Source organism: Archocentrus centrarchus, unplaced genomic scaffold (assembly GCF_007364275.1).
Source record: "Archocentrus centrarchus isolate MPI-CPG fArcCen1 unplaced genomic scaffold, fArcCen1 scaffold_89_ctg1, whole genome shotgun sequence".
NCBI classification, from domain to species: Eukaryota; Metazoa; Chordata; class Actinopteri; order Cichliformes; family Cichlidae; genus Archocentrus; species Archocentrus centrarchus.
Window position 1 is genome coordinate 65,089 of NW_022060298.1, and position 12,903 is coordinate 77,991.

Below are 12,903 nucleotides of genomic sequence, written 5' to 3' on the forward strand. Positions count from 1 at the left end.
TAAGCTGAGTCCCTTATAACAGCTGAAATTCATTTAAAGGAACATTACAACTGATAATATGCAGTTTTTTAATTGCCAAAAATTGTAATCATATTATTTCATCAGTTTCTTTCTTATTTTGTCTTCCATTAATTATCTGGAAACCTTTCAGATTTATCTGCTGTAACTAGTTTTAATTTTTTTTTTTTGGGGGGGGGGGGGGGCTCAGAGACAACAAAACTAAACAAAAAAAAATCTGACAGGTACCCCAGCTATGCAGCATTAACAGGGAGGAAACTGGAAAAACAAACAAACAAAATCATTAATGCTATCTGCTACAGGCTGGGGTACCTGTTGGTTGGTAGTGTTTTAATACATCATTGGCCCTCTGAGTGTGTGTGTGTGTGTGTGTGTGTGTGTGAGCATGCGCACATGTGTGTGCTCATGCTTGCATGTCCCTGTGCACATATGTGCCCATGTTTATACTCCTGTGAAGGCATGCATGTGCTCCCTTCCAAATTTATTTAACGTAGTGATCCCAACTCATCATAAGATTTTTATTTTCTTCCCCTTTACAATAAATAAATAAATTTAAAAAAAAGAATAAAATAAACAAAAATGAAAGCACCTTAGTGACAACCAGCATCCAGACCCCTAAACAAGGAAAAAGAGTATCAGAAACCAAATCAGTCAGTGTGGTGAGTCCAAACATCACGATACATGGTGGCAACAAAACCCAAGTGTCAGCAACCTGCATTAAAGGCCAAGAAGCAGTAGAAACCCCCGTGCCAGGGCAGAAACATGCAGGAAGGTCTACATCAGTGTCTAAGGGTCTCTACAAAGCCAGCAGAGGCTGAGAGCACAACCCTGTCCCACCCAGGCGGCACAGGCACCCAGAAAAGGAGCCCAAAGCACCACACGAGCCGAGAGACAGTGAACAGACCCAAGAACCCAGGAGGCACAGCAGCCAGGACAACCCAGATGCCCAGACTCAGCCCCAGCAGCACAGGACAACCCGGCCCACAGGATGGCCCCCCAAGCCCCCCACACCCACCGCCCCCACCACCCCCCGACAGAGCAAAGGGCGCTCACCCCACCCCAGAGAGCCAGTTACAGGGGCAGGGCATCAGGCCCGCAGGGCAGACAACAAGCCTGCACCACACGGGCACACGCGGCGAGGGGGGGAGGGGAGCAGACAAACGGAGAGACCATGGGGCAGGGGAGGGAAAGAGGAGGAGCCGCATAGCCCAGCCAGCAAGACCTATATACCCCAACCCATCCCCTAGCCTCACCGCCCCCAACACCCACATCACCCCCACCCCGCCCACAGATCCAAAAACGGAGCCCCTACGCTGTCGCCATGACACCCCCACCGCGACCAGCCACCCCTCCAGAGAGACACGGACAGGTCCACCAGGCCAGCATCCACCCCAGGGAACCCCAAAGGACCGGACCCCACCAGCACCAGGGAGGAGAGAGACAGCAGGGGAAAGGAAGAAGAGATGCAGGGGGCCGCAAGCACTGCTCCAAAAACCCCCCCCAAGGCTCCCCCCCGAAACCTAATCAGCCCACCTGCCACTCAACCCCTACCATAGTGTTAGTCACCCATACCATTCCTTTGAATATTAAATGAAATATTTTTATATATATTTTATTTATTTTTTTTATTTATTTTTTTTATTTATTTATATATTTTTTTAATGTCATGTATAATGTATGGAGTCTATGGATTTATAATTCAAATTTGTTCCCCTATTTCCCGACTGCGGAACTTATATAATTTATCATAAGTTATACATTTTCCAATTGCCTGATTGGAATTTCTTTATTTTTAAATGTGAGTCCCACCTACCCGTGTAAAGTGACTTGTGAGATGCATTAAAATGGAAGGCAGGTGGGGTATGGGAGAGTGAGGCAGGTGAGGGCCGATCCACATTCCTGAAGATGGCCCGACCCGCTATGTGGCCTCCCACTACCAATCCAGCCTGCTCCCAACACCTGTAGTGAGATATATAGTGCTCTACATAAATACAGTTATTATTATTAGTCTTATGTGTGTGTGCTAAGCTAGTGCTGTGCATTAAAAGAAGAGTGACAAGAGAAGCCAATCCGACCCAGGGGGAGAACAGAGGGGAAGGGCAGCGCCAACAATGCCCCCATCCATCCCCAACCCGACCCCCCCAATCCTACCCCCCCAGACCCGGTACCAGGGGAAGGCCCAGGTCCCTGCAGATCAGTGGCGGTGGCGGGGCAGGCCCAGAGGAACTGCCCAAGGATCCCCCAGAGAGGCAGAAATCACAGCGAGGAGACAGGGCCGAGAGCGCAACGGATTTTAAGAACTGATCAAGGGCGAGAAGGAAGCTAGAGACCGTCGAGAGGCGGAGCAACCAAGAAGAGGGACATGGGGCCATGGGAAGGAGACGCACCTTCAATTGTAAGTGGCCAGGCTTCACGTAAAGACACCACGGACAACCCCCTCAACCCTCTCCCAATCCCAGGAAAGGTCTCCCCATCGATCGTCCCCCCACCCCACCACACCCCACGAAGCCCAGGCTGCACAGCCCCGAGTCCACCCAGCAGGCCCAACCGCCCCACCCCCGACGGGCACCCCAGGCCAGAGGGAGCACCCCCCCACCCCCCAAGGGGCGCCAGAGGCGAGAGAGCAGGGGAGCCGGGAGGGCACCCAGGGAGTGGACCGCCCCGACCCCAGGGCCAGCCTAGGCACCCCGACAGGCCTGGCCCGGACCCCCCAGAGGTCCAGGCCTGAACAGGGCTCCACGGCCCCCACGGCCCCCACAGCGCCCAGAACCCCAATATCCAAGCGCCCATGCCCCCCAGGCAGAACGAGTCAACCATACAGCCCCCATCAGAACATAAGGGTACCCCATGAATCCTAAAGACTAAAAAGCCTAATTAACTCATGCTGGGACCCCTTGAGTGATCAGTTGCTGTTTGCAAACGGGGGGGGGGGGGCAACAAAAAGCTCTTGATCCTGTAGCTGCTGTAACTAGTTTTAAAAATGTATCTGCAGCAGTTACAACAATAAGGCTCAGCTTATCACAGTCTGCTGTGTGCCGTGATATTGTCTTTAGGACCCTGCTGCAGGAGGCAGGGGTGCCATCTTGAAGTGATCCTTAAAGTGATGCTCCAAAGCAGCACAAAGATCCAAAAAGCATCAGTCAGTCCTGCTAACAAGAGGATTCGCGTTTCAAACTTATCTTTCTGAGACTGACCACAGATCAGGATGTCACAGACAGCAGCTCTGGACCACAACTGCTGTAGGAAGAGGAAGGTGCAGACTCCGTCTCTGTGAGGAGTTCTGATGCAGATGTTCAGCAGCTGTTTGATGCTCAGTAGTTACATTTCCAAGACTTCAGTGAGGCTCCTGTTAAATATGATGTTTTGTTGTTCTGAATTTTTTTCCATGTCATCAATACACAAGACCACTCACAATACAGTCAGTTCCTATTAAGGCTCTAAAAATGGGGACTGTGTATCAAACTTTCCTCCTAACCAGGTAAAGCAACACTCTGTCAGTAGATCACTTACAGGCCTTTCCACTTTTGTTGGCACTTCTTTTTTCAAGTAAATCTGCCCCTAAATGTTTTAGCAGAATGGTGTTCATCCCTCCAAGACAGAAAAAAGAGAATCTATCCTGAGGAGCACTGAAGGTGATCTAGAGTCCCCTCACTTTACTGAGGCACTTTATTTTGGTTTTTACTTTAATTTATTAATTTGCATTTTATCTTTTGAATGCAGTTCATTTGTGTATCTGTTTGTGTGTCCTCACAGTTTCCCAGCATGCCCTGGCTGTGCTGGTGGAGGTGAATGAGGGGGCGGAGTCTGTCCTGCTGCCCTGTCAGTTCTCAGGTTTTATACCTGAGGAGCCCACAGTGATGTGGACTCGCAGTGATCTGGATCCCAAATCTGTCCACCTGCTCCGAGAAGGAGGAGATGATCTTAGAGGACAAAACCAGCGTTACAGGAGACGCACATCAGTGAGGTCTGATGCTCTGGACTCTGGAGACTTCAGCCTCACTCTGAGGAACCCACAACTGACTGACAGCAGCAGCTACACCTGCTCCATCAGTGCTGGAAGACAAGAACGGAGACTGAGAGACATCCAGCTGCAGGTCAAAGGTCAGCAACAAACCCCAACACCTGCTGTATTTACAGGTCATAGTCAGTACTGTAGACAAAGATCAGAGGTCAAAACATTTCCTAAATTGTTGTGACACACCTGATGAAATTAGCAGCAACATTTATGACAACCTCTGTGGAAACAGCAGAACAGGAGCAACAAAGCAGCAGAAAATCTGATCTTACTGCTTCAGTTTTTCTCCATGTGGAGGATCAGATTCACAGCATTCACTGTATACAGTGTAAAACATGGAGCTTACGAGGACTAATACGATCTGACATGAAACACCAACAGTGTGTTTTGACGTTGCACACACTCAGATTCTAAAAAGAGAGTTCCCACCATGATGAAGTGCTGCTCAGAAGAAACAGTCAATTCTTGGGTTTCTCTGGTTTCAGAGTTACTGCCTGACATTATAGTGACTGAAATGACTGATGCCATATGAATGAATAAAAATTTGTTTTAATATTGCCTCAATGCTGTGTAAAACATTACTGTAAACTTAAGTGTTGTTGAAATGGACACTGATTTTGAGGAAGCTCCGCCTCTGCCTTGATTTTTGCCCAGCAACAGCGCCCCTCCCCATCCAATCAGTCATACACTTGTAGAAAGTTTTAGATCAGCAAACAAGTTAGCAAGAGCAGCAGGATACTTAGAGGCTTGGTAAGAGACAAATATCACCAATGTAAGTGAATTTTAATGTAAATTAATGCTCTATTTTCCTTAAATTCCATAACAGGAGTTGTGGGGTTTGTTTGGAGAAGCAGGTAGAAAACGGGTTCTTCAAAGGTGGTGCAGACAGATGCTAATGCTAACAGCAGGTCCATTTAACCAATTAACCCAGGCACTAACACAGTCACAGACACACAACTCTACACCTGCACACTTATCAAATATTACTGGATTTTTGGGGCCAAGGCTCAGTAAGCCACAGACCCAGGCCCAGACACATACAAAACACAAACACACATAAAAGCCAGTCCTGCACTGATGTACACACAGACCATACATGGATATACCCTTCCTCATCAGACCCTGCATGAAGTGTGAGCGAGCGGGTACCAGCACAGAGCAATCAACAACCCGGGCAAGCAGCCGACCCGGCCAAGAACCGCTAGACAGGCCCCACCCCAGGCAGGGTGCAGGAAACAGGGGTGTGGAAAGACCCACACACCCTCTCTTCCCACTTGACGTGTTTGGGGTGATGTGTTGGGTGTATGTGCTGGTGTATGTGAAAGTATGCCATGGAAAGAATGTGTATGACTGTGTGAAAGCTGCGGTGCTATTAAAAATGGAGAGACAGATGTCACATGAGCACTGACCAACAGCGCTCATCCACACCCTCTAAATCTGCCTGGAGCTTTTTTTATAATCTAGATGTTATGGTAAATTTTTGTAATTTCATTTCACAGGCAATGGTGAGGTGCCTTTTTTTTTCAAAAATGTAAATATTGTAATTTACCTACTTTTTAATAAATAATATTTTGTTTTGAGGCAAAACCGGCAAAATCTTCAGTCTGTTGAAGGCCTTCACCTGCTGGTTTAAAACAAAACTGACCCCAAAAAAAGGTGGTTATTAGTTTTTGCAGTGTGCAGAGGTGTGTGTGCTCTTCTCGTGGAGCCTCAGCACACACACTTATGTGAATATATTTACAGTTGCTGGTTGATTTTTTATTTTTGGTCAGCAGTAACATCAAACTGTTTTAAAAAGATTTTAATAATTTCACTCTGAATATTATGATATCTGATTACTGGTTGCAGGACAGGGTCAGAGGTCAGGAATGTAGATCCTCAGCTGGGCTCCAGTTCCCATCAGTGTGGCTGCTGCTGCATCTACAGCTCATATTGTGGTTTATTGTCCTCTCAGACCAGCAGGTGGAGGTGAAGGTGGAGGAAGGCTCGGAGTCTGTCATCCTGCCCTGCAGAACAACACCTGACCTGCCCGAGGACACCAGGGTGGAGTGGACTCACTCTGAACCAGAACTCATGATGGTCCATGTGTATGCAAACAGAAGTGACCACCTTAACAAACAGGATAATCGTTACTGTGGCCGCACAAAGATGAATGAAGACCTGCTGAGAACTGGAGACCTCAGTCTGACCCTGAAACAGCCCACACAGAGAGACACAGGAGGATACATCTGCACCATCTACAGGGACAATGACATCCTGAGACAGAAATTAGTGCTGCAGGTCAGAGGTCAGTGTAACAGAATTCAGGTCAAAGTTGTAGATTAAGGTCAAAGTTCACAGGTTCCATGTGTTTCTTCACAGAACCTTTTCCATCCTGGGCCACAGCTCTCCTGATTTTCTTGGCTCTCCTGGTTGTTCTTGTAGTTTCTGGAGGTCTTTTATTTCATTTTCGATACTATTTGATGTCAGGTGAGTGTCTCCTACTGCACTACCCATAATGCCGATGGTTAACAGGTGTCCTCTGGTGGTATGTGTACAAACTGTTCTTCTGTGGTGGTAAACAGCAGGCTCCATGGAAACATGTGCTGACAGGAAGTGTTGCAGCAGCTTCAGTAAATGTTCCTCCTTGAGTTGTGCTCAGTCAGCCAGATGTGAGATCTTCATGTATCTACCTGACTAGTTACCAAAGAACGAGTCAGGAACACATCAGGAACAAACTGACACACAATCTGAGACTAGGAGGAGGGGGCAGGGAGGTCATGTGACCATCAGACCTGCTGCTGATGTCATCATGTTGTGCTTTGTTGTTCTTTCAGTTTACAGGGTGGAGGTGGACTCAGGGGTGGAGTCTGTCCAGCTGCCCTGCAAAACTATACTTCACCTGCCTGAAGATGCTAAAGTGGAGTGGAAGGACAGATATGACAGGAAGGTCCACGTGTATCAGGACGGCTCTGATCAGCCTGAGGAACAGCACGAGGATTACAGAGACCGAACGGAGATGAAAATGCCAAAAACTAGAGACTTGAGTCTGACCCTGAAATACACCAGTGACAGAGACAGAGACACAGACCCCTACACCTGCACCGTCTACAGCAAAGAGGGAATCATCCTAATGAGGAAACAAGTGCTTTTCAAAGTCAGAGGTCAGTGCTGTCACCGTCGTGATGATGGTGGATGAGTATCAGTCGGCCCATCCCTTCATTTAATGTATTTTAATTTATTTTCACAGCATGATTAATGTTTCTGATTGTTGTGTTTTTTGTTTGTTTGTTTGTTTGTTTGTTTCTCCCAACTGCTCTGGAAATTGCCACCTGGTGGAGGGGTTTGTGTGTCACCATCACTGGGGGTGAGGTCACTGCAGGGATCCGTCCTGAGTTCCTGAAGGCTCTGGATGTTGTAGGTCTGTCTTGTTTGAAACACCTCTGTCCTGTCGTGTGGAGATCTGGGGCAGGGCCACGGGATTGGTGGACTGGGATGGTGTTAGGTTCGGACCACCGTTGAATAAAGAAAGACACAGAAACCCGTAGTAGGTCTTTTTACCTGCAGGGAGAGTCTCAGTCAGCTAACACTCACGTGCCTCTGAAAGAGAGTCTGACTTCTTTCTTCCTGCCGGTGCTTTTATTTTAGCATCACGTAAGTGTGTGTGGGGGGTGTGTGTATGTGTGTGTGACGTCAGGAAACAGGCGTTACCTGCTTTCCTCACCTGGAGGGTCCGGGTGTGTGTGAGTATGTTTTGTGCTTACAATCTGATGGTCATGTGCATGTTTATGATGAACACATTGTGATACATAGAAAAACAGTTACATGTTTATCTATTCTAACAGATGGTGGTCCCCATCTTTAAAAAGGGGGGCCAGAGGGTCTGCTCCACCTACTGGGAGATCACACTCCTCAGCCTCCCCTGGGAAGGTCTAGGCCAGGTTGATGGAAAGGAGGGTCCATCCGTTAGTTGAACCTCAGATTCAAGAGGAGCAATGCAACAGGGTCAGGCCTGCAATGAAAGAGCTTCAAAGAGAGCAAACAAGGCTGTGGACATGTGACAGTAACACTGAATTCTTTAGGAAACAGTTAGCTCTGCTGCTGACTGGACAAACACCAAAGACAACACTGTCTCCGTTTAGTGGAGCAAAGGTACATATTTCAGACTGGAGCCAGTCAAAAATGTTTTCACTGCAAGTATTTCATGTCATCCAGTTAAAGAAAATTTGCTCAGTGCTGCTGGCATTATCTCCTCTCCTTTGAGAAAAGATGGTCCACTGTCTCCTGTGTCAAATGAGGTCATTTCCATAGTGTACTGACACTCTGTTCTTCAGCTCAGGGTTTCATAAAGTCAAAGTTTATCAGTTTCAGTTACATCATTAAACAAAACAAAATGTGGAAAATAGAGAATTCCAACAGCTGGGTGTTCAGATGACCTCGGAGTCTCTCTTTCTATCATTGTTTAGTCTCCATCAGTCACTGACCGTTGCCCAGACAGAGAGCGAGAACTCAGAGTTTCCGATGGCACCAACCTTGGTTCTGCATTTTATCCAACACCACTTTATTTTATATCTGAACAGACTTCTTAAACACAGAAATGTAAGAGCAAAGATTTTAACACATATATATGTTGGCATTTTCAAAACATGACCTCCAGCAGACTCCCTGCCACCAGCCAGGACTCATTTTATGAAAACTGATCTTATAACATTGTGGTTGTCAATTTTTGGCAGCAAGTTTAGACAGAGTTTGATAATGTCATATTTATAATATGTTTACCTACTTTCTATACTTTATTATGCATTAAAAACATTAGTCTTTTGTGTGTCAATGTTGTTCAGTGAAGTGGATTAGCATTTAAATTTAATCAGTCCAAAGTAGATTCTGCATATAAATTGGCCCACATGACAAACAGTGACATAAATCAGTTATTATCTAATAATTTGCCTCAGATTCATTAAAAAATGTGGATTGCACCCGTTCAGGGTCAAATCCAGTTCCAGTTGATGAAAATCTTCCTGTAAACGTAAAAGAAATGATCACTGGATCAGTGCATGATGTTCAAACCACAGCAGTCAGCACTTGTCCCTGGAGATGCATCCCTACACCTCTTTAGACACAGCTGTTCACATGTGGCCATCATCCTGGTTAGGTGCATAATGTCTCAGGTATGATCTCAGGTACCTGTGGAAAAAGTCCAGTGAAGAAAGTTCCAATTTTTCCCTGTCAATTAAACTCAGCTGAAGTCAGCAGCACCCCACCCGCACTATAGACCGTGTGAGTCTAGCACCGCTTTCCCCTCCTGAGTTGCCTGACGGTTTGCCAGAATAGCTTCGATGCTGTCTGAAAGTCTTTTTCCATAGCCTCACTGAACCTCCCACACCCAAGTTTTTGCTTCAGCCACTGCCTGAGACATGTTCCGCTTGGCCTGCCGATAACTGTCAACTGCCTCCAGCGTCTCACAGGCTAGAGATGCAGTGTTGACGCTGTCATTTTTAGCATCTACAGGGATGTTAAAATGACCCACTATAATTATTTTATCTGAACTGAGCACTAAATCAGATAAAAAGTCTCAGAAATCAGACAGAAACTCTAAGGAAATCAAACCAATCAAAACTCTGTCTGGGTCTTTGATTAATTACTAAGCTGGAACAAAAGAGTGCTGCTCCTCCTCCTCCTCTTTGGCCTGTCCTTAGAGGATTCTGACAGTTAGTGTGACTCCGGGGTGTTGATTCATTTAAACTAACATATTCATCCTGCTGTAACCAGGTTTCTGTGAGACATATGTTGATCAATTTTTAAGTCATTTAAAGGCTCAGCAGAATTTTCTCATTAACATCTGTAAGAAATCACTTGGTTGACTGAATGTATGAAGTTGAAGCAGCTGTGTTTCTGATCCACCACCTTCATGTTTCCTTCATATTTGAACCCCCCTGTAGATGCTGACAGGTAACCATGTCACACAGAGCTCAGCCTTTGAATCCAGCTGTGAGTTTTTATTTTCTATTAAATCTACTGCTTCAAATCCAGCTGTAGGCCTGTGTTTGTGAGCTCATTAACATCTGTTTATTATTGTAGGGTCTTTACCTAACAATATAAAATGCCTTGAAGTCCCTGTTTGTTGTTATTTGGCGCTATATAAATCAAATTGATTTTAATTGAATTATTTAGAGATCCGTGCTCCTTTGCCTAAAGGAACGGTTCTATCAGATTGTTCCAAATGTTCTCACATTGAGCTGTGATGAAGTGAGTGTGACAGAAACACTCAGACTGTGTTTCTCTGCTTCATCAAGTCCAATCTGCTCCTCACAGACTGAATAAAGTCCTGTCCCACTAACAGCAGCTCCAACAGTCTGTTCACTGCTTTCTTCCTGTCAGTCTTCATCTTTCTGCTGCGTCTCCTCTTCACACTGAACACTTTCTATCTAACAGTGAGCTCCCAGTGAAGCAGCAACATTCAGCCTGTTAGAATCAACACAAATGTCTCCATCCAAGCTCATGTTGTGCTTTGCTGTCCTCTCAGTCCCCCAGGTGGAGATGGATTCAAGGGTGGAGTCTGTCCAGCTGCCCTGCAAAACCACTGTTCACCTGCCTGAAGATGCGGACGTCACGTGGATGGACAGATACCACAGGAGGGTCCACGTGTATCAGAACAGCTCTGACCAGCCTGAAGAACAGCACCAGTTTTACAGAGGACGAACGAAGATGAATGAAGACCTGCTGAAAACTGGAGACCTCAGTCTGACCCTGAAATACCCCACAGATGGAGACACAAACACCTACACCTGCACCGTCTACAGCAGGGAGGGAAACATCCTGCTGAAGAGAACGATGGAGCTGAAAGTCAGAGGTCAGTGCTCTAGGTGCAGGTCAAAGGTCAGAGGTCATGTAGAGGTTTATTCTCTAGAAGCTTTTATTTTATTACCGGCAATAAGTCGGACTTGTTTCCTGTGGGTGTTGGACTTCGCCAGAATCACAGATTCCATAATTTTTATGGACAGAATTTCTAGGCATAGCCAAGTGGCAGAGGGCTTCCACCTTGGTGGCCTCAGAATCTTGTCTCTGCTGTTTGTGGATGATGGGGTCCTGTTGGCTTCATCAGGTGGTGGCCTCCAGCTTGCAGTGAAACGTTTCACAGCTGAGTGTGAAGAGGCTGGCATGAGAAATAGGATATCTAAGTATGAGACCATGGTACTCAGCCGGAAAAGGGTGGGGTGTCTGGCTTATGGACGAGTTGCTGCTCCAGTTTGAAGAGTTCAGGTATGTTGGGGTCTTATTCACGAGTGATGGGAGAAAGGAACTGGAGCTCGACAGACAGATCGGGGCTGCGTCTGCAGTGATGTGCACCGATCTGTCGTGGTGAAGAGGGAGCTGAGTGTGAAAGTTAAGCTGTCAATTTACCAGTCGATCTATATCCCTACCCTCACCTATAGTCATGAGCTTTGGGTAGTGACCAAAAGACTGAGATTGCAAATACAAAGCCGTGTTTCCATACGGAAAGAGTCGGCGCGGGTTACTCGACTCGCCGCGATTTAGAATCAGGTACACTTTGCAGGTCTCTTTTCCGTATTCACTCACCCGAGGTTCTGAGCGATCCGAGGCAGTACGAAAATGTGACGCGGAGTACAGCATGCCACTGATTGGCCAGGGAGTACCATCACTAGCGGAGTCATGAGACCGACTCCTTCACCAGAATCAAGCGTGCCATTTTGAAAACCCGCGCCAAGAAACTGGAGGCATGCAAAGCACAGGTTGAATCCCCAGACCGACAGTTTGCAGCGGTAGTTTGGCAACATGAGAGCCATCTGAAATGCTCACACAGCATACATACTATAACCCTATACTGCCGGGCGATCGCCGCTGAAGCACCCATTACCTGCCCCTACTAACCTAACAGCTGGTTAGCACAGAGCCTGAGGCGGCTGATCAAAGGGACTTTGATTTACAGTAATAACGCGACCGTTTGTCCTATCGGAAAAATTCAGTTTCTGAAAGCTGAAACTGCACTTCACAACCAACATAAGGTATTACTGTGGTGTTATTGCAGTAATTGTTGCTGTAAGTCCGCTAACGGCAGCACTTTTGAAGTACACTGAGCCGATTATGACATGTTGAGTCGCATACGAGTTACGTCATGAGACTACTGCCCGCGCTGCTATATCGACTCCACCCACACTGTAGTGGTCCTCAATTGCAATGGAAACACAACACGGCCGTGCTGAGTTGTGTTGACTGAGTCGACCCGCACCGAGTCGTTCCGTATGGAAACGCGGCTCAAGCGGCAGAAATGAACTTCCTCCGAAGGGTGGCTGGCCTCTCTCTTAGAGATAGGGTGAGGATTGCTGCCATTTGGGATGGGCTTAAAGTAGAGCTGCATCGAAAGAAGTCAGTTAAGGTGGTTTGGGCATCTGATTAGGATGCCTCTTGGGCGCCTCTTGAGTGAGGTGTTCCGGGCATGTCCTACCAGCAGGAGGCCCCAGGGCAGACCCAGGACATGCTGGTGAGATTATATCTCTCAGCTTGCCTGGGAACGCCTTAGTGTCCCTCCAGAAGAGCTGGTGGAGGTGGCTGGGGAGAGAGAGGTCTGGGCTTGTCTGCTTAGGCGTCTGCCCCCATGACCCGGCCCCTAATAAGCAGAAGAAAATGGATGGATGAATGGTATAACATCAAAGTATACACACTCTAAGGCAAAAACTGGTCCACCTCAAAGACAAACTCCCAAACACAAAATAAGCAACATCTTCTGATCATCATCATCTTCTCCAGAACACATGGCTGCAGGTCTGATATACAATTACAAAATCGATCACCTGTAACCTAAGGTGTCTTGGTGCCACGTGCACTTATGGACATCCTTATGTTTGAACATGGTGTTTGTCATGGACAAATTG

General features: G+C 46.9%; 1 protein-coding gene across 1 annotated transcript; it reads left to right on the forward strand.

The window, feature by feature from the left end:
* The first annotated feature begins 780 nt into the window (after window positions 1–780).
* On the forward strand, window positions 781–2,876 carry LOC115777957 (proline-rich protein 2-like). Its single transcript, XM_030725983.1, has 2 exons — window positions 781–1,497; window positions 2,478–2,876. The coding sequence occupies exons 1-2, from the start codon at window positions 781–783 to the stop codon at window positions 2,874–2,876; spliced, it is 1,116 nt and encodes a 371-aa protein (XP_030581843.1).
* Window positions 2,877–12,903: the final 10,027 nt, after the last annotated feature.